This window comes from Cydia fagiglandana, chromosome Z, assembly GCF_963556715.1.
Source record: "Cydia fagiglandana chromosome Z, ilCydFagi1.1, whole genome shotgun sequence".
In the NCBI taxonomy this organism is placed as follows: Eukaryota; Metazoa; Arthropoda; class Insecta; order Lepidoptera; family Tortricidae; genus Cydia; species Cydia fagiglandana.
This window is the reverse complement of record NC_085959.1, coordinates 32941028-32952461: the sequence shown is the minus strand read 5'-3', so window position 1 is coordinate 32952461 and position 11434 is coordinate 32941028. Positions and strand designations below refer to the sequence as shown.

The 11434-nt window shown below is 36.7% G+C and overlaps 1 protein-coding gene across 2 annotated transcripts; it reads left to right on the top strand.

Annotated features, from left to right (window-relative positions):
* Window positions 1–1644: 1644 nt before the first annotated feature.
* Window positions 1645–4224, top strand: LOC134678600 (uncharacterized). 2 transcript variants are annotated; one of them, XM_063537227.1, is made up of 4 exons: window positions 1645–1950; window positions 2483–2644; window positions 3110–3361; window positions 4089–4224. In XM_063537227.1, the coding sequence occupies exons 2-4, from the start codon at window positions 2494–2496 to the stop codon at window positions 4196–4198; spliced, it is 513 nt and encodes a 170-aa protein (XP_063393297.1). In that variant the 5' UTR covers window positions 1645–1950; window positions 2483–2493; the 3' UTR covers window positions 4199–4224. The 2 variants fall into 2 exon arrangements, with proteins under 2 accessions (XP_063393297.1, XP_063393296.1); XM_063537226.1 differs by having other exon boundaries at window positions 1646–1863.
* Window positions 4225–11434: the final 7210 nt, after the last annotated feature.

Below are 11434 nucleotides of genomic sequence, written 5' to 3'. Positions count from 1 at the left end.
GTCAAAGACAATTTATCAGAACGACAATCTCGATGAGTGAAAGGCGAGTTCGCCGAGGCTATTTCGCGCGCGAGATAGTCTATTGTGAGAGCTCGCAGCCAAGCCGCCAGCGCAATCCTAATTGATATCAATTACCCTCCCGTCTTTCAAATTCCCTTTGAAACCAACTTAGATTTCCAAACTTCCAGCCTCAAAACTGATGTCCAATTCCAAGAAAGTTGAATAGGTTGTTGTAATATTGGTGTATCATTTGCTAACTGAAACAAAATAGTGATAATAAGTTTCCAAGTTTTGAAAAGTAATCCGATGAAAATTATTAGTTGTGTTCTCATATTGGCTGGTGAAATTGATTTTTATGTGACGTTTTGATAAATATTTAATGATTGTCGTTTGAATTTAATCTGTATTTTTGCAGTAACTTTAATATAATTGTAAAAAAATAAAAGTATTAACAAAATAATTAAACTAAACATTAAAATTAAAACTAAAACTAAACTCTAACAACTATATACAAATATTTACAGATAAAAAATGGGAGCTAGCTCGGCGCCGGATGGTAGGGTGCCCAGAAGGCTGGTGGCATTGCCGCGCTGAATGGCAATGCCAATTCGCTGGGCAAGGAAGTACCCAGCCCTCTGGTCACCTTTTGCAGTTAGTATTTCTCTGTTCAAAATCTTCACTCGGGAGCAAATATTGTTTAATCCTCGTGCCTTAAACCCCTCGCAACAACAACATTGGTGAGAGAAAATGTCAAAAACGTCGTCTCTCTAAATGGACGCCTGGCATGTTTTTCCTTTTTTCGTACTGCAACCCTTTTCCAATAACCCGTATAAACACGCCGCCGTTCGGTATTTAGCCATCGCCACCCATCAGTTTCCCTACGCGGCTCCTAGTACAGTAATGAGATATAAAAATCTATACAAGCCTTACTCCGGCCTAAAAAGGCCCACTGATTACCAGCTCGCACTACGATATCACTGATATTAGCCTGTCAGTTCTGTTAAACGCAGAATTCGACAGCTCCGAACAACTGACAGGCTGCGAGTCCGGCGAACTGGTAATCTGTGCCACCTTAAACCATGAAGGCATAAATTGTTTATTAAAGGCATAGTATTTATTTTGTTCGATGACTTTATAAACGGTTTCCGATATTTTTATGCCTACATCCTTTTGTTTTTTTAGTTACATTGTTTTTAAAAACTTTTTATACGCCTCGCTCACATCTTATGGTGGAAAATACTGTTCGTTTCATCCTTAAGAAGGGTACGGTCCATGTGGACAAATAAATTCGAGAAAAAAAATTGTAATCACTATTTTTATACTTTTCCTACTCAGAGTAGAAATTAGGCCTAATAGTGTAGAATGAGGCAAGCCAGATACATGTCAACGGTGACAAACTAATCTCACTACGAGTTCATTTGCGACCAGCATCTACTCCACATTATATTCGCTACTTTCCTATGGGGCTTGGACTCACATACGAGTAGGTACATAATATATGTAACATGTTTCAGCTCAATAACGGGAAATAAAAACTGTTATCAAAGATTTCTCAGTAAGCTCAATATTCAAATCTATCAAAAAACGGCTTTTGTTTCATTTGGAGTTAGTAAGTAAACACATGAAATTAAATTTGTTATATAATAACATAGGCACAGTCAACAATTGGGATTTTATTGTCGACCATGAAAATTCAATTAAAAATTCATACGCATAAATTTCTTATTTGCAGCAAACAATCGAGACCGCTACATAATATAATCATATACTCGTATTTAATTTAAATTGCTTCAGGCTCTGTGAACATAGTTAATATGTGTGCTTTTGGAAAAGGATTTTACTATTGCGTATTACTTTTATGTAGTGTGTATCAAAATATGTTTTAATAAAATATAATTGCAATAGTTACTGAATTCATAAAAATCCAGGCCGATAGAAATTTTAATAGTGGTAAGCAAATTAAATATGACATTAGGTTAAATGTTTTTGAGGAGTTATTTTTTATTAATATATTTAACCGATATTTTAACAAAATTAATGTTAATACAATATTATATTAATGAGTGTGACGTGACATACGGAGCAATAAAAGTAAGGTAGTAGTTTGTTTACGCTATTTAAACTTTCTATAGGTGCAAACCCGAGAGTTTATAATTTTTTGATTGCTTGGTTTTGCTCTCGAGTCTTTGTTCTCGAGTCCTTTTGAACTAGTCATTTTCATACATATTTATTCTATTGTTAAGGTAGTTGGTAAGCCTTTACTTTCATATAATCATATTTGATGGGCAGGGAGGCAAACAGCGAATTTGTACGGACGAATTCACAAACTTTGTTAAATACAAGCCAACGATCCCAAATATATTTACGAGTATACACGACCTAATTGTCAGTTTCTTAGAGGCGTGTAAATATTTGGAACATTGACTTGTAAAGATGTTTGTGAACTCAACTGTAGCTTGTAGCTTTATAAAACGCGACCCAGCTGTGGAGTGCATGATGGCGCGCGAGTGCAGGGCGCGCTGCTCGCGCACGCTCGCGCCGGTGTGCGCGCTGGTGGCCGTCGGCGCGGCGCGCGACCTCCGCCTCTACACCAACGATTGCCATCTCAATAAAATACGGTGCATCCTGAATAATTACCTCAAAGGTAACGTGACCTTAATTAAAACTAAAACTGAATGTAAATAGTAAGTAAATCTTATTTACAAAGTAAATCATAACCCTCCTTTTGCGTTGCCGTAGTGGGGTAATTAATCTTATTTGCAAAATGTTTGAATATCTCCCATATTTCTATCGTATCAGAGTCGATTTTTGGAACAACACGACATTTAGATGTTATTCGGGATTAGGTACCCGAATCTCCTGACTAGCTTCATTCATGACTAGCTTCTGCCCGCGACAGATACTTATTGCGATTGATAAAATCTATCCTGTCTTTCCCGGGGCCTCAAACTACCAAATTTCATCTAAATCGGTTCAGCGGATTATGCGTGAAGAGGTTACAGACAGACACAAAGAGTTACTTTCACATTAATTCAATTTTGCATTTCATTTCATTGTAGATAATATTGCTGAAATTAATATTTCTGTCTTTGATGTGGACTTTTTACAGTTACAGTTAAGCGACTTCCTGGTTACGTTTGTGGTGTAGAAAAGCCAGTGGCGGTAACGGGCGGCAGACGTTTCATCGACCACACTATAGTGGGCAGCAGAAACTTCTGCAACCACACGTGTCCCACACACTGCACTGACATCTACGAACCGGTGTGCGCCATGATCTGGGACCAGAATGTTAAGAACCGGGGAACCCATGTTTTGGTCAACCACTGCCATGCTGACTTGCTGTCTTGTTCATTACAACTGAGTACGTTAAGGGGCCCAGACATTACCAGTTGTTCGGGACTGTCACCTTTTGCGTTTAACTGACAGGCTGATATCGTCCGTTGAACTGGTAATCTGTGGGCCCCTTTACCGACGATTGAATTAAAAGCCTGAAATGATGTGTCTATTTGGTCAAATAAAATGACAGTACATACCCATAAACGATTAATTTCAAAACATTGTTTATTGAAATGCTACGCAATCATTCGTGCTTTTATCGACGTAAATGTTTTATTGTAGTCCAAATAATTCTTAATATAATCGGTTATAAGTCCTAGTAGCAATAGTACAAGTACCTATAAGCTTTGCTTAGTTGGGGCTATGTTAATCTGTGTGAGGTTGTCCCCCAAATAATTAAATATATTTAATTTTAGCTTAAGATTGGAATGTATGTATACATTACAATAGCACCGGGACAGAACAGTGTATACATTTTTATAAACAATTTAGTAAAAAAAATCTCCTTAATTGATAAACCTTTTTTAAGTAAATCCCATCAGAAAATAAAATATAATAAAAAAGGATGCCGTTTAATTTTTGAACCATGACTACGAGTAGGTATGACTTTCTGGAAGATCTAACAAAATCACTTAAAATGTACTAGTTTAATTAAGGGGATTCCAAGTTTACTTACCATTGTTTTACTTTTTCATGGAAAACAAACATGTACCTATTGATCGTAATTAAACCGATTTATATTTTGTTTTCAGCTGTCCAGATTCAGACTATTGACTATTGCTTAGGGGCAATGACTCAGTTTGCCTATAATGCAATGTCACAGGCCGCTGCTATGAAACAACTGGGGCTTATTACCGTTTGATTATTATTATATGATGAATTGTTATTATAAGAAAGCAATAATGTTTTAACCATTGTATCCACTTTTATTTATTCAGGTTTTGATTAATTAAATAAGTAACTAGATTTCCCATTATCCCAGCAGTAATTTGCACCTGCTCATATTTATTTAATACCTTATTTTAATTTCTTCCTCCTCCTGTCCTCCTGTAAACGCATAAAGGGTAGACTGGGGACTATTGAACTACGGGGTACCTACCGAAATATGCATGTTTGTAGGTGTACAGTACACAGGAATGTGACTTGAGCGACTGAGCGTGCTTCGATCTGGAGGTCAATTTAAACTTACATTTGGTCATCAAAATGGTACCTATTCTAAACGATGCATTATTTTATTATCATTCTCCCGTGTGTCTCTATCAAAACTGGTTAACCATCTTATGTATAAAATATATCATTACAAACATATAATAATTATGTTTACCAAAAAACTGACTGGATAGTAAAACATTTCTATAGGTACTAATTTACTTAGCTATCCTATGTAGCCTGTTTAAGAACCTAAGTATATATTTGAAGTATATATTTTATCGTAGGTACATAAATTAGTCCAAAAGTACAAATAATAATTCACGATACTAGGTACTTCATTTGGGTACTTCGTAGTAACTTCAGCGGCTCAACTAAAATGGAAATATTGATCTGAGGTCAACGCAATTTAAATTACGAGCACGTCCAGCGGTTGGTATCCGGCAGTGTTAGCTGGATTTAACGGCATTTAAGTCCACTTGGGGGTTTGGAAGGGATCCAATAAATCCTGACTGACCCTGAGTCTTAAATAATTACAGACTTACAAGTTACAAGTGCCACGTCTGGTGAACGGCCATTGATTTAGGTTCTAGATATTTTTATACTAACTCAAGCGGGTGTACGATCACGCATGGAGCTTGCGTGCCATAAGGCAGTGTTAGCGGATTTCTAGTCACTCTTCTCGTGGTCTCTGATCTCCCATTGAAACTCATCATCTCACCGGGTACTGCAATTGAATCAGAATCAAGGACTTTTATAACTGTAATATAATATTACTTTTCCCGGCAAGAGGGCAATCCGAAATCAGTCACTGGTGTATGCTGAGAAAATAACAGGAAATCGTCGCCTTCTTGGCGACAAATGGTCCCATTTGTCAGCAGAACGGGTAATGGGTTTGATCCGGCCAACCTGTCTCGGCCAATACATTTTCAGTCATTAGATAGAGGAATCAGCGACGGCCAAATCAAACTATAAAAATAGACAAAGATAAAGTACTTATAAGAGGTTGCTAAATAATAATAACACTAACACATTAGACAATATAGACTAGGTATACCTGTTCCAAATTGATTTTTCATTCCCTTAGGCAAGTGAGTATTAAGAAAATGTGGATTTAAGTTTTAATTTTAAGGTTTCAATCAAGCACATGATAACCCTTTCGTTTCGCTTCAGTTAAAACTGACAGAACAGTTAGTACAAACAAAAGTACATCGACTATTTACACGATTAAGTATGAGGCGTACACCCTCGTACGTGCACGATACGGTGTTACGTCATCCTATAGGCCAAATCACGGCCGAGCAGTCGCCAAGACTTACTTTGTCAGAATTTAAAGGAATTCAAACGACAACGCCCGCCCTCGGAAAGCTCGCGTCACCACTCCGCCGTTTTTCATTTACAGGCCATTAAATGTACAGTTCCGAGGCTTATGCGACAGCTATTACTTCAGTCATAAACATTCACCATAATCCATAAAACAACATGTCCCTCACGCCAGGGTTATTCATTATTATTAATCTATTTTATTCGGGAACAGAGATAATAAGTGCTCAACTCCATAATGTTTGTGTAACGTACATAGGTTTAAGTAGACTTTTTCTTTTTTAGTAGACAAAAAGCATATTTATTACGCGTGAACCTATTATTTTCTATTAATCACTCCTAAAACCCCAACTACATGTGTAAAAATTTGTGGCACAAAGCTAATACAAGTCTTGTGTTATAGTTAATTGTTCTATATTCCTGTCAGTAACCTAACAGTGTATTTATTCTGTAAATAACAGCGTTTACTTTGCTAGTTTATTGTGTACAAACATAGGCCCAGGACGTGATCAAAAAGCGGGACTGGTGTTTGTGAATTTAGTTTGGAAGCCTAGTTGTAGATAATAAATACAGTGGTTACTAAAGCAACAGCTGATATTACTGTCGATCGGTAGCGACTAACGACGATTTATAGACGGTCATATTTTCATAGACGTAAAATAACACTTGCACTGCATGGGCTATCAAAATCGTTCCAGACTTTTCTTAATCTAACTCTGGTATAGAATAATTTTCTTTATTGTATTCGATGTCAACAAGCCGGCCGTGGGCGGCCAGATTGTTTCAGTAAAGGAGTGTGAGTGACGGGGCGCCGCCGTGCGCCGCGTTTTTGCCCACGTGTCTGAGAAAAGGGCAGCCACGCACATAGTAGGTATCTTGAAGTGCGAATGACTGAGTGAATGTAATTTATATACGCGATATTAAAGGTAGGTCAAAGGTTACCTACCTAGAAGAAACTTTTGATAAAATTTGCTATCGGTACGAAAAACTATTATTTCGGAAAACCTATTTATAAATTAGGCCTAATCTCCTACAAGCAATTAATATAAAATAGTTAAGTTTAGGTACGGGCAAATAATTTTCTTAATATCAGTATGTACCATTTCGTACCTTGTCACTGTGACAAGGTACGAAATGGTATTGAAATTAAATTCGTTGACTGTACTTTAGAATTATCTTGATGAATAGGTACTAGATAATAGTTTAAAGTAGTACTAGGTATACAATAAAGAAAATAACAGCGTACACGCACGGAGGAAAATAGGTATTTTCACTGGTAGCAATAACTACGATACTTTTTTTGTTATCTAGATTAGATATATATATAGGTATCTTACGTTTTCAATACATCTGTGCATAGATTGAACTATAACGAAGAAGAGAATAGATAAACGTGGTAGTTACTTATATGTGCTCTTAATGTATTTCTAGATTGTAAAGAGCAGATTCGAGCGCTAGTTAATAGATTATTTCTGAGTAAAACAACAATATTATTCCTTGATTGCGGGATTTGCGGAGCACTAAATAAATATTTATTAAGCAAGAGAGAACCAAGAGAGCTTGTGTGGTGAGCGGTGTAGTTTATTGAGCTCAATTAGCTTAAAATAGATAAAATATACTACTACATACACAGACCTCAGTTAATACATTACTTATATTTTGTTGACTTGTAACCTTAGATCCGTAACTTGAACGGTTTTGCCTAAATAATATTCATAAAATATAACAATTCACGAAATCGGCACAAGCCTCGCTAAGGAAAAACACTGGTGAACTTAGTTTAAACTTTGTTATCGGCTCGCATTATGTGCGTGAATATGTCCAGAATTGAGTTATAAAGGGACCGTATTTTGGGTCGCATGATGTAATTTTCAACGGAGCGACTTCAGAACGGGGGAAAGTATCGAGCGTCGCCGACGCCGGACCGAGAAGTTTCACGTGAAAACGTTTTTAGCGTTCGACGCGCCGTTCTAGACCAGCGGTGGAACAAAAATGGGTTTTGATAACATTAAAGTTTTTTCTTTTTTGATATGTTATTGTAAGCATGTTAAATAAAATTCATGTAAAAAGTTAGAAAATTTTAGGTGGAGCGTTCGGCCATATTTAAATTTTAAATTTTTGCTAAATAACTATGTAAATATAAAATTAAAGTTACAAAAAACTTTAACATATTCAATAACACTTTAATTTATTCACAATATTCGGTTTTTAGAAATCTGGAACAGCTGCTTTCTGGTGAACGTAAAAACAGGAATTATTATGTAAATACAGAATTAGAGTAGCTGATATTGCAAAATTACGATATTATCTATCAACTTAGTATACATGTAAAAAGTTAGAAATGTAGACAATGTGCTTGTCTAGATATTGATTTCTCGTTAAGCAGTATAGCCAATATTGAATTAAAGTTTGTAGAGTTAATATTACATGGTCATAATAAAGATCTTACTTCTCACACAAAAGATTAGAAATATAAAATCACGGCGACACTAAATACTGATACGTAAGTATGCATTCCGAGCTTATATTAAGTTACATTTCAAACGCGCGGCGTTTGCGCGCGCCGCGCTGTGCGCCGTGGCAGGAGGCAGCGATTGACGGTCGCGGGCTAGCGGTTAGCGCGGTGCCCTTAAAAATACGCAAAGCGTTTATAAAATTATTATCAATGGTAAATAGTTATTTTACACAGTACACTAATGGAAACTTACCTTCCCTTATTTATTTCTATATGTACTAGGGATTGCCCCCGGTTTCGTTTACGTAGAATTCGTTATCGTGTTAAGTATAGAAATAATAGATACATTTGAAAATTATTTTAGGTGCATTGTCATACAGATAACTACCCTTGTTAAAGTATTCTTCAAATTCAATACACAGGTGTCATTTCAATATAATTTTGCTTAATTTGGCGCTTTTAGGTTATAAATGACTAGCGACATACATTTTATAAGAGCGATCATCTCCGATAATATTTACTTTATCATAAAATCAATTTCAAACTAACGTTATTCAATATTTATCATTTTAAAGTCAATATTACCAACCAACTGATCCAATTTACCTACGGTAACAACTCAAAATTTGCATCAAATTAAATGCCACTTTTCTTATCCGTTTCGAACAATCAAGAGGGCCTTTTACGAGCTGATGTGGTGAAAATTTTATTTAACCTTCGTCCCTTGAAACCTTCACTACGCTCAAGGTTCAACTTTACGAACCACTCGCTCCGCTCGTGGTTCAATTTTAGAATGTTTGAATTTGTGAATGTGCTTCCTGCCTCGCACAGCCAAACTGTGGAATGAACTGTCCGATACGACCTTCAAACCTTCAAAGACCCCCATCTTAAAGGTCGGCAACGTGCTTGCAACCCTTCTGGTGTTGCGGGTGTCCATGGGCGGCGGTAATCGCTAACCACCAGGTGATCCGTCTGCTCGTTTGCCTCCTATTTAATAAAAAAAATTGTTTCGCTTGTTTGGGTATCAATATTAGCACGAGCGGTTAATCAACAACTTTTCCCCTTGTAAAACAAATAAATAAGGTAGGTGAGGTGCAGGCATATGAGGCCCGGCGGGTAACAAGGCCCAGCATTCAAAAATAGCAGTTGCTCCCTATTATTCCCAATTATTCTGAATTTGTACTTGTTGCTAAGAAGGCCCACTGTCAGTGCAGGTAAAAAGGTCTAGTCCCGGGCCTTATTGAACGTATGAGATGAAATATTAGATTAAAATATTTTAAGATAATTTTCAATATTTTTAATCTCTTATTAATAAGGTCGATTTGAAGAAACTTCTATGAAATTATGACTTATAAATAACACTTGCACTGTGTGGGCTGTCAAAATTGCTGCAGACTTTTCTTGGTCTAACTCTAATATTTTTTCACTTGCTTTATTGACCTAAAGACGTTTTAAAGAATCAAAAAGTCTAATAACATTGAGGCACTTATACTTTTTAAAGGCAGTAAAATTGGTCGGTGGAATTTCCATGTTTGGCGGTCCTCCGCCTTCTCTTTGACAGCCCGATACGACACGACGTTGATCTTTTCCTTTATTTGATCCATGTACGCTCTCCTTGGTCTTCCCCTCTTCCTGTTTGCTTCAACTTTCCCTTCTATGATATTTTTGATAAATTCGTCGTGTCGTATCAGGTGCCCAAGCATCCTTCCTCTTCTATTGTCTATAGTTCTTAACAAACTCCCCCTCTCTCCTACTACATAGGCCACACTGAATGTTTTGCACTATTGGCCACTGGTAAACATTTAAATTATGAATTGTATATTTAAAAAAAATACAGGCTTTTGATTATGGAATGTGACAAATGTTGGCGACAAATCGATCGTCTTTTGTTTTTAATGGCTTGTCAAAGTAAGTCAGTGCGTTGAACGTGGCTTTAACGCGAAAATATTTATAGAGCTATGATTTTGTTATGATTTTAAAAGTTCGCTTACTCCGCAAGAGTGTAGTGCTTGCCTTCAAAATGCTTTTGGGATTGAAGCACCACATCTGAGCATCGTGAGGCGTTGGTATGGTGAATTTAGTAGAGACAGTATTATTCTAGGTAATGATTTTCGTGATGGTCGACCGTCCACGGCGATCATTCAAGGAAACGTGGCTACTGTGAGACGACTCATTGAAGAAAACCCACGAATCACCTATGACGAAATTTGAGGACAATTAGGGATAGGTTCAGACAAATACAAAAGATTTTACAAGAATATTTAAAAGTCAGGAAGCCTTGTTGTCTTTGGATTCCTCACGAATTAACTTCAGTCCAAAAACAGGTACTTTTTGACTGGTGCCGAGAAATGCTGCGTAAGTATATGCAAGGAAGTTCAAATGCTGTATATAACATCGTTACAGGAGATGAAACCTGGATTTACTGCTACGATCCGGAAAAAAGGCATTAGTCCAGTCAATGGGTCTTTCGAAGGTGACAGGAGGCCCATACAAGTTCAACAAGCCAAAAGCGTTGCCAAACATTTTGATCGTCTGTTTTTTTTAAACGCGACATTTTTGTACCGTACTTTTAAATAATAAAAGAACGTTAAATACTGAGCAGTACACTACCATTTGTGTGCTCGCAGTCATTGAAAAAGACCGCGAGAGACGACCGAGAAGCCGCATCCTCCTGCGTCATAATAATGCGTCCACCGATACCGCAATAAAGGCAAAAACATTTTTTAATTACGAAAACGTGGAAAATGTCTCTTATACGGATTATAATAATCCAGACATTATAATTATAATAATGCACCCTGTGACTTCTATCTATTTCCCAAAATTAAGGATTTAATTTGGGGTTTGACATTTAAGACCCCGGATAAGGCAGTTACTACGTTTCATCACCACGTCGAAAAATTGCAGTCAAGTGATTGGGCTTCATGCTTCCAAAAATGGTCCGAGCGAGTGAATATATGTGCATAGAATGTAAAGGGAAACATTTTGAGAAGCAATAAATGTATTATTATGGTTATAAATGGTTTTATTCAAAAGTTACGCAAAACTTTCAGTATGCATAAAACCTCTTCGTTAGTTTTCTTTTCTTTTACGATAGAATTGCGAAAAATCGATATTTTGCAACAAGTGACGAATTTTAAAACACGGTCAAAGGGAGTGTTTTAACGTGCT